This window comes from Piliocolobus tephrosceles, chromosome 7 (assembly GCF_002776525.5).
Source record: "Piliocolobus tephrosceles isolate RC106 chromosome 7, ASM277652v3, whole genome shotgun sequence".
Lineage (NCBI taxonomy): Eukaryota > Metazoa > Chordata > Mammalia > Primates > Cercopithecidae > Piliocolobus > Piliocolobus tephrosceles.
Genome location: NC_045440.1, coordinates 28,936,076 through 28,953,604, shown reverse-complemented (window position 1 = coordinate 28,953,604; position 17,529 = coordinate 28,936,076). Strand labels below are relative to the sequence as shown.

General features: G+C 43.9%; 2 protein-coding genes across 3 annotated transcripts in view; both read left to right on the top strand.

Moving 5' to 3' along the window:
• The window catches only part of GSR (glutathione-disulfide reductase), a 59,041-nt gene that overhangs the window by 3,922 nt on the left and 37,590 nt on the right, over nt 1–17,529 (top strand). Inside the window, exon 2 of the mRNA XM_026453977.2 lies at nt 15,520–15,546. Coding sequence (XP_026309762.1) covers nt 15,520–15,546 — 27 coding nt within the window. The remainder of the gene's footprint in view (nt 1–15,519; nt 15,547–17,529) is intronic.
• LOC111544154 (transcription initiation factor TFIID subunit 11-like) lies at nt 10,526–12,026 on the top strand. Of its 2 annotated transcripts, XM_023214617.2 has the most exons (3): nt 10,526–11,305; nt 11,602–11,705; nt 11,782–11,785. In XM_023214617.2, exons 1-3 carry the CDS (start codon nt 11,003–11,005, stop codon nt 11,783–11,785), a joined length of 411 nt encoding a protein of 136 aa, XP_023070385.1. In that variant the 5' UTR covers nt 10,526–11,002. The 2 variants fall into 2 exon arrangements, with proteins under 2 accessions (XP_023070385.1, XP_023070384.1); XM_023214616.2 differs by having other exon boundaries at nt 11,602–12,026.

Sequence of the window (17,529 nt, the reverse complement as noted above, 5' to 3'; positions counted from 1 at the left end):
CAGTGAAACCCCGTCTCTACTAAAAATACAAAAATTAGCTGGGCCTGGTGGCACACGCTACTTGGGAGGCTGAGACACGAGAATCACTTGAGCTCAGAAGGCAGAGGTTGCCGTGAGCCAAGATCATGCCTCTGCACTCCGGTGTGGGCAACAGAGTGAGATTCTGTCTCAAAAAAAGAAAAGAAAAGAAAAAAAAAAAAAGGTGGGGGGTTGGGTAGTATTCTTTGACATTCGGAACCTCAAAAGATGGGTCCCAGGCCTAGGCATGGAAACGGGATATGTTGTGTAATCAGATTTGGAGCAAAGGCTGTCTCTTTAATAGAAATAAGAGATGAGAAGCTGATAGGTAGGTTGTGGTTTGAAAAATGCGGAGTTTCTGGACACACAGTGAACTGGGGGCGGGTTTGAGCAAACCAGTGACTCCGTGAAAGTAGTTTTGTAGTAAGCCATAGGATTGAGATCTCACCCTTGGCGATGCCCAATAGAAGTTTGTCTTTCTTTTACTTTTTCTTTTTCTTTTAATTTATAGAGATAGGGTCTCACTACGTTGCGCAGGCTGGTATTGAACTCCTGGACTCAAGCAATCCTCCTGCTTTGGTCTCTGAAAGTGTTAGGATTACAGGTGTGAATCACTGTGCACGGCAGAAGTTTAAGATTGGTTCTCCTATGAGTTCTTTCCTAAATAAAATCCATTAATTTCTAAAGCTTGGGGAAATTTTAAAGTTGTGGTGAATGAACTCACACGGAAGGTTCAAATTAGAATGTGTGTCTAGCAGGGGTCATTTACAGGTAGTGAAATTGGTTGGATTTTCATTGTTTTATCAGTGTTCCTTCATTTAATTGTTCAACTGTTAAAGTTTATGGGAGGCCATTGTTTTGGACCAGCCTCCTGTACTAGGTCCCAGCAGACCTGGGTGTGTGTGTGTGTGTGTGTGTGTGTGTTGCTGTGTCGCCCAGACTGGAGTGCAGTGGGGTGATCTCGGCTCACTGCAACTTCCGTCTCCTGGGTTCAAGGAATTCCTGTGCCTCAGCCTCGTGAGTAGCTGGGACTACAGGTGCACGCCACCATGACTGGCTAATTTTTTGTATTTTTAGTAGAGATGAGGTTTCACCATGTTGGCCAGGCTGGTCTCGAACTCCTGACCTAAAGTGATCCGCCTGCCTCGGCCTCCCAAAGTGCTGGGATTACAAGTATGAGCCACCACGTCTGGCGTGTTGTTTCATTTTTAAGAGACAGGGTCTCCCTCTGTTTCCCAGGCTGGAGTGCAGTGGTGTGATCTCAGCTCACTGTAGCCTCAAACTCGTGGGCTCAGGAGATCCTCCCACCTCAGCCTCCTGACTAGCTGCTTCTGCAGGTAGATATCACTGAGCCTTGCTTGAATTCAGTATTTGAAGACTCCAAAAGGTTAAATAAATTGCTTCTCTCATGATCACGTGTAGACTGGAGAGAAGTGCAAAGATCATCCAAAGCCAAAGTGAATTAGAGCCTTCTGGGAGCTTTGCCTCTGTGGTTCGCTTCTCTGCCTACACAGGTGTTGGGAGAGTCAGCTTAAGGAAAAGTTCTTTCTGAATTGCCGCTCCCTTTGCCCCAGGGCCTGGGGAGCTTGCGGTCCTGGGTTCCTGCTGAGTGTACTGATTCTGTGATAAGAATAACCAGGTTCCTGTGGTTTTGGCGGGTAGTTCTCACCAGTGAGAGTTGGGTAGTGAGGGTTGATCATGTGACAAAAGTTCAGATCGACAAGTCACAGTGAACTGTGCTGCATAGCCCCAGTTGGAGAGGCCTGCGGGGGAGAGAAGTAGGGGCTTTGAAAGATCCGTGAACAACAGGCTGCTCAGTGAATCATTGTTCATCTAGGCTGAAAACAATTACCCAGCAACATGTAAATTATAACCTCACTTGGAAGTGGTGTACTTTGATATTATGATGTCTATACCCTGAGAAAGCTGAACACTGGATACGCTTTTCCTTTTTCTTTTCTTTTCTTTTTTTTTTTTTTGAGACAGGGTCTCACTGTGTCACCCAGGCTGGAGTGCAGTGGCACGATCATAGCTCACTGCAACCTTGAACTCCCAAGCTCAAGTGATCCTCCCGCCTCAGCCTCCCCAGTAGTCAGGACCACAGGCACATGGCCACCACCATGCCCCGGCTGATTTTTTAAATTTTCAGTAGCGATAAGGTCTTGCTTCGCTGCCTATGCTGGTCTCGAACTCCTGAGCTCAAGCAGTCCTCCCACCTCACCCTCTCAAAGTGCCGGGATTATAGGCATGAGCCGCCGTGCCCGGCCTGAACGTGCATTATTAATGTAATTTACTAAAAGGAGGTCAGTTTAAAGGAACTCTGTCATCAGTTCCTGCAATATTGACAGATAGCCCTCCGAAATGGAAAGGTACCCTAATGTGTCTCCTGGGTTTAGAATTTCATAGAATGGGGCCCACTCATGTTCATAAGTGACAAATAAAGGAGTGGCCATAAAGGGTGGGGCTAAAGCAAGCAAATGCTATTGTTGAAATTTGGCTTTTAACTTACCTTGTTGACTGCTTAGTTTTTTTGTACTAGTCTTTGTATACTGTTGCTTTGCCATCTGCCTCAAAACCCACTAAATCTGCAGGGCTAGGAAAAGAAAGACTGCCTCTGAATCCTTCGGGGTGTCTATTTCTTTGTAAAACATACTTTGAAAAGTAACCGCAGAGAATGCTTTTTTTTTTGAGACAGAATCTGGCTGTTGCCTAGGCTGAAGTGCAGTGGTGCCATCTCGGCTCGCTGCAACCTCTGACCCTCTGGGTTCAAGTGATTCTCCTGCCAAGCCTCCTGAGTAGCTGGGACTACAGGGGCGCATCACCATGCCCAGCTAATTTTTTTTTTTTTTTTTTTTTTTTTTAGTAGAGATGAGGTTGCACCATGTTGGCCAGGCTTGTCTCGAATTTCTGACCTCAACCGATCCACTCGCCTTGGCCTCCCAAAGTGCTGAGATTATAGACATGAGCCACCGTGTCTGGCCAAGAATCCAAGAATTTTTTTATAGAGCGAAACTACAGGAATGATATGGAAATACTGACACCTTTTGGCTTTTTTTTTTTTTTTGACACAAAGTCTCACCCTGTCACCCTGGCTGGAGTGCAGTGGCACGATCTCGGCTCACTGCAACCTCTACCTCTCGAGTTCAAGTGGTTCTCCTGCCTCAGCCTCCTGAGTAGCTGGGATTACAGCTGCATGCCACCACACCTGACTAATTTTTGTATTTTTAGTAGAAACAGGGTTTTGCCATGTTGGCCAAGCTGGTCCCAAACTCCTGACTTCAAGTGATCTGCCTGCCTCGGCCTCCTAAAGTGCTGGGGTTACAGGCCTGAGCCACCATGCCCAGCCCACTTTGGCATTTGTAAGTGGATTCCAATCAGTGACAAATCATTACCTTCTATTCACTAGGTGTTGCAACATTAAATAGTACTGCAGTTACTTTTGCACTAGCCTAATAGGATGTAGAGGTCCCAGGTCCTTTTCTTCTGGGGGGAACAGGAGATGGTGGGCATCAGGTAATAGTGGGGACTGACATCCCAGAAGAGTTGTCTCACAAAACTATTTATTGTTCTCCGTGAATGCCGCAGAGTAACAATTCTTTTTATTTAAAAAATTGTTTTTTTTTTTGTTTTTTGAGACAAGGTCTCACTCTGTCGCCCAGGCTGGAGTGCAGTGGCACGATCATGGCTCACTGCAGCCTCAATATCCTGGGCTCAGGTGATCCTCCTGCCTCAGCTTCCCAACTGGCTGAGACTACGGGCTATTTTTTAGGGTGACTAGGTCTCACTGTGTTGTCCAGGCTCCTCTCAAACTCCTGGGCTCAAAGGATCCTCCAGTCTTGACTCGCCAAAGTGCTAGGATTACAGGTGTGAGCCACTGCACCCAGTCACACTTTTTAAAAATCGGGTGATTTCCTGAGACTGGAAGGTTCAGGTTAATCTAATATTTTACTTAGTTAAGAATTGAACAAAAACAGCCTTTGTGAATATCTCTTGCAAATGTATCCATTGATTTTCTTGCTTTAGATTCTGCTTTACACAGAGTGCTTTTCTTTTTTCTTTCTTTCTCAAGCTTGATGCCCCTCTGAACTAACCATCTGAAATGAAAAAAAGACTTTGAAGGTGGAGACATGGATGTTGAATAGCGAATATGTGCTAGGGGCAGGGCCGTATCTGGACAGCATTATATTTAGTCATGGTTGGTGTAAAGCAGATGAAATGCAATAGAGACAGGGATCTTTATCTGTTTAAGTCATCAGTCTAGTTGAAGCCCCTAGAACAGTGTTTTGCACATAGCAAGTACTCAATATATAGTTGCTGAAAGAATTGAGTTGATGAATCAATAGTGTTTTGCTTTGGAAATTATGACTCGTCTGTTTTCTAAGTAGTTCTCTCATTCTAGTCTTGAATTAGATTTTAGGCAGAAAAGAAGGATGACAGAGGGAGGAAACTAGGCAATTCTGTGGTGGGGGGTTTAGGGGAACCAGAGGAAGAAAGTTAACAATTTTTTTTTTGAGACAGGGTCTTGCTCTGTCACCCAGGCTGGAGTGCGGTGGTGCAATATAGCTCACAGCAGCTGCAAACTCCTGTGCTCAAACGATCCTCCCACCTCAGCCTGCCGTGTAGCTGGGACTACAGGCGTGCAACACCACACCCGGCTAATTGTTAAATTTTTTATTTGTGGAGACGAGGCCTTACTATGTTTCTCAGCCTGGTCTCTAACTCCTGGGCTCAAGCAGTCCTCCCGCCTCACCTCCCAAAGTTTTGGGATTACAGCGTAAGCCACCACACCCAGCCAGAAGTTCACTATTGAACACAGATGATTTATCTTGGCAGGTGCAACTGCAAATTAACCAAGTTCTTGTTTTACTGCCAACATGGGCAATGTGAAGTTTCTACCTGGCTAGGCAGGATTGAAGGTAACGAGGCAGGCCCTAGGAAAAATGGTGAAGCTTCTGAATTTTGTCACCTGTTGTCACCAGACTGTATACCTGCTCAGTCCCTCCTTGGAGGGGGGGCCCTGTCCTCACTGTAAGCTAATGCCAGCAGGCCCGCTGATTGGGATTCTGAACACTGGATTGGTTGGAAGAGGAAGCTCTCAGGAATGGATCATCGGTTGGGAAAGGGAGGCTGAGTTACAGGAGTCTCCTTGATGATGTGTTTACTGAACAGCCTGTGAAATTTGTTTCTTAGCTGGGTGCAGTGGCTCACACCTGTTATCCCAGCACTTTGGGAGGCCGAGGTGGGTGGATCACTTGAGGCCAGGAGTTTGAGACCAGCCTGGTCAACATGGTGAAACCCCATCTCTCCTAAAAATTCAAAAACTGGCCAGGCATGGTGGCTCATGCCTGTAATCTCAGCACTTTGGGAGGCCGAGGTGGGCAGATCATGAGGTCAGGAGATCGAGACCATCCTGGCTAACACGGTGAAACTCTGTCTCTACTAAAAATAAAAAAAATAAAAATAAAAAATTTATCTGGGCGTGGTGGCACATGACTGTAGTCCCAGCTACTCGGGAGGCTGAAGCAGGAGAATCGCTTGAACCCAGGAGGCGGAGGTTGCAGTGAGCCGAGATCGCACCACTGCACTTCAGCCCGATGACAGAGTGAGACCCCGTCTCAAAAAAAAAAAAAAAAAAAAAAAAAAAATTAGCTGGGTGTGGTGGCAGGCACCTGTAATCCCAGGTACTTGGGAGGCTCAGGCTTGAGAATTGGTTGAACTCAGGAGGCAGAGGTTGCGATGAGCCGAGATTGTGCCACTGCACTCCAGCCTGGGCAACAAGAGTAAGACTCCATCTCAAAACAAAGCGAAAAATAAAAAAACCTTAGCAGGGCATAGTGGTGTGTGCCTGTAATCTCAGCTACTCGGGAGGCTGAGAATCACTGGAACCCGGGAGGCAGAAGTTGCAGTGAGCTGAGATTGTGCCACTGCACACTCCAATCTGGGTGACAGATTTTCTGTCTCAAGGAAAAAAAGAAAATAAAAGAAACTTGTTTCTTCTCCCTCATTAATGCCCACCTGGAGAATTAGGGCATCTGCCAGTGTTGTATGCTTAGGGTCTTAGCAATGTACAACTCTGGGCAGCCAGAGCCCTGAGAACTTATCTGGATAATGCTCCAGTCTGGGAGGCAAACTTCCTTTGTGATCAGCTGATGTGTTTTAGGTAGGAAGGCGCCTGGGGAATTTATCTCCTCCTTTCCGTGTGCCTTTTGTGCATGTGAGGAGCCAGCAGACGCAGAAATAATTCAGAGGTGTCAAAGTCACCATCACATCTATCATAGACTAGAAATAGATGCTTTATATACCTTACCCCTGACCTGCTCAAAATCTCCAAATGGAAGCATTATTTCCTTAACTGAGCTAGGAGAAATTTGGAAACTCACCCACCTCTAGCCACTAAATGGGAGAGCTGAGAGTCAAATTCCTATCTGTCTGACTTGAGGCCTGTGCTCCTCTGACAACCTGATGCACAGGTCAGCTAGAGCAGCTGACCCTAACCTTTTTGGCACCAGGAACCAGTTTTGTGGAAGACAATTTTTCCACGGACCAGGGGTTGGGTGGATGGTTTCAGGATGATTGAGGAATGAAGTGAATAACATTTATTTATTTATTTATATTTTTTTGAGACGGAGTTTCACTCTTGTTGCCCAGACTGGAGTGCAATGGCATGACCTTGAAGGCTCACTGCAGCCTCTGCCTCCTAGGTTCAAGCGATTCTCCTGCCTCAGCCTTCCAAGTAGCTGGGATTACAGGCACCCACCACCACACCTGGTTAATTTTTGTATTTTTAGTAGAGATGGGATTTCACCATGTTGGCCAGGCTGGTCTTGAACTCCTGACCTCAGGTAATCTGCCTGCCTCCGCCTCCCAAAGTGCTGGGATTACAGGCTTGAGGCACCACGCCCAGCCTGCATCACATTTATTGTGCACTTTATTTCTATTATTATTACGTTGTAATATATAATGAAATGATTATACAACTCACCATAATGTACACTCAGAGGGAGCCCTGAGCTTGTTTTCCTGCAACTAGTTGGTCCCATCTGGGGGTGATGGGAGACAGTGACAGATCATCAGACATTAGATTCTCATAAGCAGTGTGCAACCTACATCCCTTGCATGCGCGGTTCACAATAGGGTTCGTGCTCCTATGAGAATCTAATGCCGCCACTGATCTGAAAGGAGGTGGGTGGCGCTCAGGCAGTAATGCCAGCGATGAGGAGCAGCTATAAATACAGATGAAGCTTCGCTCACTTGCCCGCCACTCATCTCCTGCTGTGCAGCCTGGTTCCTAATAGGCACCTGGGGGACAGGGACCCCTGAGCTAGAGAAAGGGGAAAGAAGGCCAAATGCAGTGGCACATGCTTGTAATTCCAACCTTTGGGAGGCTAAGGTAAGAGGATTGCTTGAGCCCAGGATTTTGAGACCAGCCTGGGCAACATAGTAAGACCCTGTCCCTAATTTGTTTGTTTGGTTTTTTCCTTTTTTTTTTTTTGAGATGGAGTTTCGCTCTTGTTGCCCAGGCTGGAGTGCAATGGCGTGATCTCTGCTCACGGCAACCTCCACCTCCCGGGTTCAAGCAATTCTCCTGCCTCAGCCTCCCAAGTAGTTGGGATTACAGGCATGTGCTACCACGCCCAGCTAATTTTGTATTTTTAGTAGAAACAGGGTTTCTCCATATTGGTCAGGCTGGTCTTGAACTCCCGACCTCAGGTGATCTGCCCACTTCAGCCTGCCAAAGTGCTGGGATTACAGGTGTAAGCCACTATGCCCAGCCTCTCTCTCTAATTTGTAAGAAATTGGAAAAAAAAAAAATGGGGAAAGAGAAGGGAGCAGCAGAGGAGATGGGTAAGCCAGACCATGCCAGCTTTTCACCCCTGGCCTCCCCAGCTCTCAGTGGAACTAAGTGTGTGTGTGTGTATTTTTTGAGATAGGGTCTCACTGTGTTGCCCAAGCTGGAGTGTAGTGGTGCTATCTCAGCTCACGGTAGCGCTGACCTACAAGCTCAAGTGATCCTCCTGCCTCAGCCTCCCCAGTAGCTGGGACTGCAGGCTCACACATCACATCTGGCTAATTTTTGTATTTTTTCTAGAGATGGTGTTTCACCATATTGCCCAGGCTCATCTTGAACTCCTGGCCTCAAGCGATCCACCTGCCTTGGCCTCCCAAAGTGCCGGAATTATAGGCATGAGCCACCACTCCCAGCCTAACTGTGCTTTTCATTCCTTCCAAGTCAGAGGTGCTGAAGTCATATCATGTTGCTTGCATGTAAATAGTTCTCTAAAAGCAGTGGAAATCCCTGGAGGCCTGTTCACAGGAGCTGCCAAAATAGGACAGTGGCATTTCAGGGTCATAGGCTTCCTTTCAACCAGTGCCCCAGGCCCCAAAGTGTTGTGCTGGGGCATAGCTCCTGTGACCCAGCAAGGCCACAATTTTCCACCATCCTCTTCCTCTGGCTTCTGGCCCAGTGCTCTTCAATTTTAGGGAATGTGGTGATTCTGCTGCTGCCCCTTGAGTCAGTATCTTGGATAGGCTCAGAGCCTCTCTCTGGCTGGCACTGTAGGCCAGGATACTGATACAGTCCCCAAGAGCAGGGACTGTATCTGTTTAGTGCCTTACCTTGCATAATGCCTGGCACAAGTGGGTGCTTACTCAGTACCTCTGAATGAATGACTGCAAGCTAAGACTATGTAGAAGCGAAAAAGACAGAAACTTCTAAAAAACAAACAAGAGTTACAGACACCAGGCACCAGTGAAAGCCCACTTTGGCACTTTGAAGAAACATATTCCAAAAAAAGAATATGTTTTAAAATTAAACATATTTTTAAAAAACTTTAAAAACATATTTTTAAAAACCTTAAAAAAAGAAGTCTTGAATAACTTTAAAGTAGCTTCAAATATACATGAGGAATAAACTCATGGTATGTGAGAGTAGTTTAGAACATTGACTGCTTTATGACACCCTTAGATTGCTTTTAATGATTCTTGGGAAACAAGAAACGGTGGCTGGAGGACCAGCAGTATTTATTTAGCAGACAAATAATCTCTATCTTTGGGAAAATTGCTTTTGGAGTCTGTCCTAGTCGAAGCCACTTAGTAAACTTAAATGGTGAACTGCAGGATATAAAGGTGTGGGTGGAGGGCACTGGGAAGCACATTGCCTGCCAAATAAGTGGAAAAGGCAGGTTGGAAGAGAAAATCATTCCTATTATGGGACCAGCGTTGTTCTTCCCACAGAGTTTCGACCTCCTTTCTCTGCTCTTACCATTAAGAAATCCCTGCCGTCCTCCTCTCTTCAAAATGGCTTATTCTATTTATCCCAGTAATGTCAGGTACTTGGGGGTTGAGAAATAGCATATCCTCAGCTTGGCCAGATGAAAGGGCACTCTAGATAGAGAGCCATACATTTATTATTATTATTATTATTGTTATTATTTATTTTTAGAGGTAGGGTCTGGCTCTGTTATCTAGGCTGGAGTGCAGTAGGTGTTATTAGAGCTTACTGTAGCCTTCAACTTCTGGGCTCAAGAGATCCTCCTGCCTCAGCCTCCTGAATAGCTGGAACTACAGGCATGCACCACCAAGCCCAACTAATTTTTTATTTTTTAATTTTTTGCGGAGATGGGGTCTCAGGGTCTCACTATGTTGCCCAGGCTGGTCCCTAACTCCTGGGCTCAAGCAATCATCTTTCTTTTCGGCCTCGCAAAGGATGGGGATTATAGGCATGAGCCACCACACCCAGCCCATAAATTATTCTAATTTTTAGTATGAAGTACTTTCTGAATAGTGTGCTTGCACTTGTTGTAGGTATTGATTCTTTTATGAAGCTTGAATTCTGTACCCTTTTCTCAATCCCATGAGTCCCTGTTTCTGTTGCCTTTAGTATTCTTATTGTAGCATAACTGCATTAAAAAAAATCCAAGTCCAAAACTTGACAGTGTATGACCTATCTCTTTCCAGGAAAAAAAAAAAAATCCCATGTAACTGATAACTTGAGACTGTGTGGAAACATAACTCATTCCTTTATTTTATTTTATTTTATTTTATTTTATTTTATTTTATTTTATTTTATTTTTTGAGACGGAGTCTCACTCTGTTGCCCTGGCTGGATGCAGTGGCGGATCTCAGCTCACTGCAACCTCCACTTCCCAGGTTCAAGCGATTCTCCTGCCTCAGCCTCCCGAGTAGCTGGGACTACAGGCGTACACTACCACACCCAGCTAATTTTTGTATTTTTAATAGAGATGGGGTTTCACCATGTTGCCCAGGCTGGTTTCGAACTCCTGACCTCAAGTGATCCGCCCGCCTCGACCTCCCAAAATGCTGGGATTACAGGCATGAGCCACTGCACCCGGCCATCACTCATTCCTTTATAATAACCCAGTGCAGGATAATAACAAGTAATAGGATTATAATGAAATTGTAGCAGGTATGCTGTTAGAATTTTGAAACAACTAAAGGAATAGAAGATTACTGTTCAGGAAGACCATCTGTTTCAAACATTAGCGATCTTCATGAGCTTTGGGCAGGTTTCTTTGAATTTAGCTTTTTGTATGAAGTGCCTTGGCTTGTATGTATGTGGTTCAGGATCCATCATAGAAGGATACCTAGAAAGCATTCTATTATGAGAGCTAGGCTGGTATTACTGGGGCAAACAGAAAGCCAGTCTAGTTTCCTATGGTCATGATAGGCAGAGCTACAAGCCCCTAAATTAAATTATGTCTAGAAGGCATTCGTTTTAATATAAAAGAATAATTGTGTTATAGACGAAGGATTGAAGAGTCACTCACCAAAATTCCACTTCCCAAATTAAATCATTTTAGTGTATTTTTAGTTATTCTGGTTTATAAATGTCTAAAAACAATTACACAAGTGACAAATGACTATTTCCCAGTATAAAAAACATATAGAGTCTGTGTAGCTCGGGGTTTCGAGCTCCTGCCTCTGACAACGCCGCGATCTCCTCTCCCCTCCAATCCTATTGGCGATGGACAATGCCTGCGAGTCATCCACCGACAAAGGTGGAGAGACAGGGGAGCCAGATGAGACAGCCGCTGCTCCCGGGGATCTGGGGGCTACCGACATGGGTGGAATCCCAGAGGAAACCGATAGAGATGCAGATGCGGACTTGAAAAAAAAGGAAAGCGAGCTCAAGAGTCAGGATGTCTCAAATTTAACAACAGTTGAAAGGGAAAACTCATCGTTATTTACTCCTGCAGCCAAAAAACTGAAAATAGATACCAAAGAAAAGAAAGTAGATGAAGATGAGATTCAGAAGATGCAAATCCTGGTTTCTTCTTTTTCTTTTTCTTTGTTTTTTTTTTTTTTTTTTTTCCTCTGTCGCCCAGGCTGGAGTGCAGTGGCATAATCTCGGCTCACTGCAACCTCTGCCTCCCGGGTTCAAGCAATTCTCCTGCTTCAGCCTCCTGAGTAGCTGGGATTACAGGTGCATACCACCATGCCTGGCCAATTTTTGTATTTTTAGTAGAGATGGAGTTTCACCATATTGGCCAGGCTGGCCTTGAACTCCTGACCTCGTGATCTACCCGCCTCGGCCTCCCAAAGTGCAGGGATTGCAGGCATGAGCCACTGCGCCCAGCAGTTTCTTCTTTTTCTGTGGAGCAGCTGAACCATTATGAAATGTATTGCTACTCAGTGTTCCATAAGGCAGCCATCAAAAGGCTGATCCAGTCCATCAGTGGCACCTCTATGTCTCAGAATGTTGTTATTGCTGTGTCTGGTCTTTCCAGGGTTTTTGTCTGGGAGGTAGTAGGAGAAGCACTGGATGTGTGTCAGAAGTGGGGAGAAATGCCACCACTACAACCCAAACATATGAGGGAAGCTGTTAGGAAGTTAAAATCAAAAGGACAGATTCCTAACTCAAAGCACAAAAAAAATCATCTTCTTCTAGATTGAAGTCTAGAAAGGCCTATTACTGACAGAAGAAGTATTGGTTCCAGACTTCCTCTAAGACCGTCTGCACTGGTGCTTTAGTATCTCAGTCCTCCAAGGATTCCATGATGACTTTAATGTCTTTCTCAAAACTCTGAGATTTGTCACACCTAGAAAGTGTGTAGCCTGTCTGATACTTGCCTTGACTAAATTTTTGGACCTATTGGGGCATTTTGAAGTTTTTAACTGTCTTGGCCAGTTGGAAGAAGATGTGTGGGCTGTAAGCATCTTCTGGACAGGGGAACTGCTTTCAGAGAGAAAACTTTTCCAAGAGAGTTTTTTTTTTTTTTTGGAGATAGGGTCTTGCTCTGTCACCCAGGCTGGAGTGCAGTGGCATGACCGCAGCCTTGAACTCTTGACCCTCCCACCTCAGTGTCCTGAGTAGCTAGGACTACAGGCACACTACTGTGCTCAACTAACTTTTTTTTATTTTTTATGGAGATGGGGTCTTGCTTTGTTGCCCAGGCTGGTCATGAACTCCTGGCTTCCAGCAGTCCTCCTGCCTCAGCCTCCTAAAGTGCCGAGAGCTTTCGTGATTTTATATTGAAGCCTAAAGTTGCTAAGACTTAGGTTGTTTCTTATATCTGGTTTTAAGTAGATGAAACAACCAGAAACTTTTACTTGTGATACTCTATGAAACAGCCAGAAACTTTTACTTGTGACACTCTGCCATGAAGGATGCGGTGCTGGCAGGAATAGTGGAATAATTGCTGCTTGTAAACATCTAAGATTCTCCTGTGAATTTTGGTGAGTGATCATTAAACTGTTTTCCAAAAGCATATACAGGCCAAGCGCGGTGGCTCATGCCTATAATCCCAGCACTTTGGGAGGCCGAGGCGGGAGAATCACTTGATCTCAGGAGTTCAAGACCAGCCTGGGCAATATACTGAGACCTTGTCTCTATTTTTGTAAAGTAGTTTTAATTTTTATTTATAAAATAAAATAAAAAGCATATATAGACCATGTATGGTGGCTCACACCTGTAATCTCAACCCTTTGGGAGAACGAGTTAGGAGGATTGCTTGAGCCCAGGAGTTTGAGACCAGCTTGGGCAACATAGTGAGACCCTGTCTCTGTATTTTTAGAAAAATATTTTTTATTTTTTTTTTAAAAAGTATATCCAGGCACGGTGGCTCATGCCTGTAATCCCAGCACTTTGGGATGCCAAGGCGGGTGGATCACTTGAGCTCAGGAGTTTAAGACAAGCCTGGGCAACGTGGTGAGACCCTGTCTCTACTAAAAATACCAGGCATGGTGGTGAACGCCTGTGGTCCCAGCTACTCGGGGGCTGAGGAGGGGGGATTGTTTGATCCTGGGGAGCAGAGGTTGCAGTGAGCTGAGATTGCGCCATTGCCCTCCAGCCTGAGTGACAGAGCAAGACTGTCTCAAAAAAAAAAAAAGAATATAAAACAAAATGTGAAAGTTTTCTCCCTCTCCAGAGAAACACTGTTGATTGCTTGGAGTATAGCCAAATTGTGTTTACACCCATATATATATATATGTATATACACATACACATACACATACTACATATAAATACGAATTGGGTCATGGCATAACTACTGTTCTGCAACTTTCTTTTGATGCATAACAGTATATGTTAGGACTCCTTCCATATAGTGCATAGAAATCTAACTTGCCCTTTTTAAATGGCTGCAGAATATTCCACAGACTCAATGTATAACAATTTATTTGATACTTCCCTGCTGATGGATATTTAATGTGTCTGTAGTTACCCATTATCACCAAGCTTCAGGGAATATCCCTATAAATGCATCTTTGGACACAGGAGCATAATATGTGACTACTTTTCTAGGTTACTCTAAAAGTAGAATTGCTGGGCCAATCAGGATGTGTTTGCTAACACTAGTTATAATCAATCTTTAAAATTTTTGCCCATCTGACAGATGAAAAATATTTCATTATTTAAATTATCTGTTATCTTTACTTTTAAAAAATGTAGCTTTCGGCTGGGCGTGGTGGCTCATGCCTGTAATCCCAGCACTTTGGGAGGCCACGGTGGGTAGATCACTTGAGGTCAGGAGTTTGAGACCAGCCTGGCCAACAAGGTGAAACTCCATCTCTAGTAAAAATACAAAAATTAGCCAGGCAGGATGGCAGGTGCCTGTAATTCCAGCTACTCGGGAGGCTGAGGCATGAGAATCACTTGAACCCGGGAGGCAGAGGTTGCAGTAAGCCGAGATCTTGCCACTGTATTCCAGCCTGCACGATATAGTGAGACTCAGTCTCAAAAAAAACCCAAACAAACAAAATAATGCAGTTTTCTGACTGGGCGCAGTGGCTCACGCCGGTAATCCCGGCACTTTGGGAGGCTGAAGCAGGTGGATCACCTAAGGTCAGGAGTTCGAGACCAGTATGGCCAACATGGCAAAACCCCATCTCTACTGAAAATACAAAAATTAGCTGGGCATGGTGGTGCACATCTACAGCCCCAGCTATTCGGGAGGCTGAGGCAGGAGAATTGCCTGAATCTGGGAGGTAGAGATTACAGTGAACTGTGATTGCACCATTGCACTCCAGCCTGGGCAACAAAGCGAGACTCTGTCTCAAAAAAAAAAAAAAAAGTAGTTTTCTGGTCTTGCTTTTCCTACTTTTATTCCGTAAGTATTTTTCTATATATTAACTAACAGTGAAATGGAAATGATTGTAACCAAGTATGTATTTGTACATAACATGATATAATCTGTGCATTTGTGCATTTTGCTTTTCTACATCTTTGGTTACTTCTTTAGGCCAAATGCCAAGTAGTTATAAATTAAAGTCATTTTATAAGATCTAATATTTATTTAGGTTTTCTCAAGTTTCTTTACTAATGGTTAATCAACATCCCAAGTTCCATGCCATGTACTTAAAATTTTTGTGCTTCTGGTGAGTATTCACCAGTATCTCAGTGTTCAACCTTTGTGTGTGTGTGTGTGTGTGTGTGTTTCTTTTTTGAGGCAGGGTCTTGCACTGTCACCTAGGCTGGAGTGCACTGGCATGATCATGATCATGACTCACTGCAGCCTTGTCTTCCTGGGCTCAAGTGGTCCTCCCACCTCAGCCTCCTGAGTAGCTGGTACCACAGGCATGCACCACCACACCCAGCTAATTTTTTTTGTAGGGATGTGGTCTCGCTTGTTGCCCAGGCTGATCTCGAATTCATGGGCTTAAGCAATCCAACTGCCTCAGCTCCCGAAGTGCTGGAATTACAGGTGTGAACTACGACGCCTGGCCCATCTTGGGTGTTTATCCATGTATTCTGCAGTACTGTCCCCAGAAGTCCTCTTAGCTGCTCAGATGGACGGATTGTCCTTTCTCTGTCTTTCTGCTTTCCTTGAGAAAATGCTGATGAATAAACTTCTCTCCCTCATCACAGAAGGAAAATAATGTTCTTATCTTTTTTCTAACAAAGAAAGTAACTAGAATTTAGTACACTGTGACTTAGAACCCAAGGAAGCCTCCTTGCTTGATGCTTAGTGTGCATTTCTTGCAGATTTGTTTGATGGTTTGAATTCAATATTGTTAAAGTCTCTCTTTTTTTTTTTCCAGGTGAATGTTGGATGTGTACCCAAAAAGGTAGAATTTTTATTTCTCTTTCCCTTTACAATCCTTTTTCTATTTGGTAAATCATAATCTGAATAAGAATGTTTCCAAATGTATCCGTTAAAATTCTTTCTGCAAAAAAACCCTAGACCCCACTAGAAGTGTCTTAAGCAATAGGATTGTTTTTGTTTGATTTGTGTTTAAATTTTTTTGTTTATTTTTAATTACTTTTTATTTTTATTATTATTATTATTTTGAGACGGAATTTCACTCTTGTCACCCAGGCTGGAGTACAGTGGCGCGATCTCGGCTCAGGGCAACCTCTGCCTCCTGGGTTCAAGTGATTCCCCTTCCTCAGCCTCGCAAGTAGCTGGGATGACAGGTGCATGCCACAGCACTCGGCTGATTTTTGTATTTTTAGTAGAGGTGGGGTTTCACTGTATTGGCCAGGCTGATCTTGAGCTCCTGACTTCAGGTGATCCACCCACTGTGGCCTCCCAAAACGCTGGGATTACAGGCCTGAGCCACCGAGACCGGCCACGGCCTAGTAATTTAGTTTGGTCATCTACACCGCAGGATAGTTTTTTCTCAGCAGGAAGACCCAGCCAGCAAACCAAACTGTTGAATGGAATCTTCTTAAGTTCTGTGGATTCATGGATTTTCTGTATCGTGTTGGTGATTTTTTTGGTATTAATATCTGTGGTGCAGGTCACATTGAATGATTTCATTTTTTTACCCTTGACAAAGAGGAAAAAACAGCAGCTCTTACTTCTAAAGCTGCCTCTTGCTTATACTTGCAAAGAATGCCACTCATTTGAATGAACTTTCAACATATGTTGTAATCTCAAGCTTACCACCTTTATTAATGGCATTCCATTTTAACTTGTCATCTTTTTGGTATTATGTAAGCAAATCTCTTAATCTCATCAGTGATGCATACCTGAGTTTAATTCCAAAAAGCTTTTTTGAAATTTGTTCCCTGGTGTAGGTGATGTTTTTCTTTCTGTGTTAGGAAGACTTTTTTTCTCTGGTACGTTTTCCCTCAACTGTTTCCTCTCCTATTAGTCATACTTTTTGGAATCTGTTCTACTTGGAACCATGCAATTATGACTGTATGAATTATATAAATTCATTATAAGGTGGTTTTATGTAGTTTAAACCAGTTATGGTAGTAAATTTCGTGTTGATTGGTGCAAGTTTATTTTTTAAAAAATATACCGCTGGGCTAATACTGTACAGTAAACTGATTTTGTAATGTTTTATTCTCATATTTACTTATTCCTTCTGATCACATGTGGTAGACATTTATGTATGTTCATTTATATATGTTTTTGTTTCTTTGTGTTTGTTTGTTTATTTTATTTTTTTTGAAACGGAGTCTCACTGTTGCCCAGCCCGGAATGCAGTGATGTGATTTCAGCTCACTGCAACCTCCACCTCCCAGGTTCAAGTGATTCTCCTGCCTCAGCCTCACGAGTAGCTGGGACTACAGGCATGCACCACCATGCCTGGCTAATTTTTTTTTTTTTTTTTTTTAGAAATGGGGTTTCACCATGTTAGTCAGGATGGTCTCAAACTCCTGACCTCGAGTGATCCACCTGCCTCAGCCTTCCAAAGTGTTGGGATTATAGGCATGAGCCACTACACCCAGCCTTGTTTTTGTTTCTTTTTAGTCTGTTTTTAATATCTTTCCCCTTATCTCTTAAAAAAAAAAGTTTTAAGTTAGCAAGGTATAGTAGATTTTATTTATTATTATTATTTTTTTTTTTTTTTAATTTTTTGAGACAATCTCTCTCTGTCACTCAGGCTGGAGTGCAGTGGTGTGATCTTGGCTCACTACAACCTCTGCCCTCGTGATTCAAGTGATTCTCCTGCCTCATTCTTCCAAGTAGCTGGGACTACAGGTGTGTGCCACCATGCCCAGCTAATTTTTGTATTTTTAATAGAGATGGGGTTTTGCCATGTTGGCCAGGCTGGTCCCGAACTCTTTTTTTTTTTTTTTTTTTTTTTTTTTTT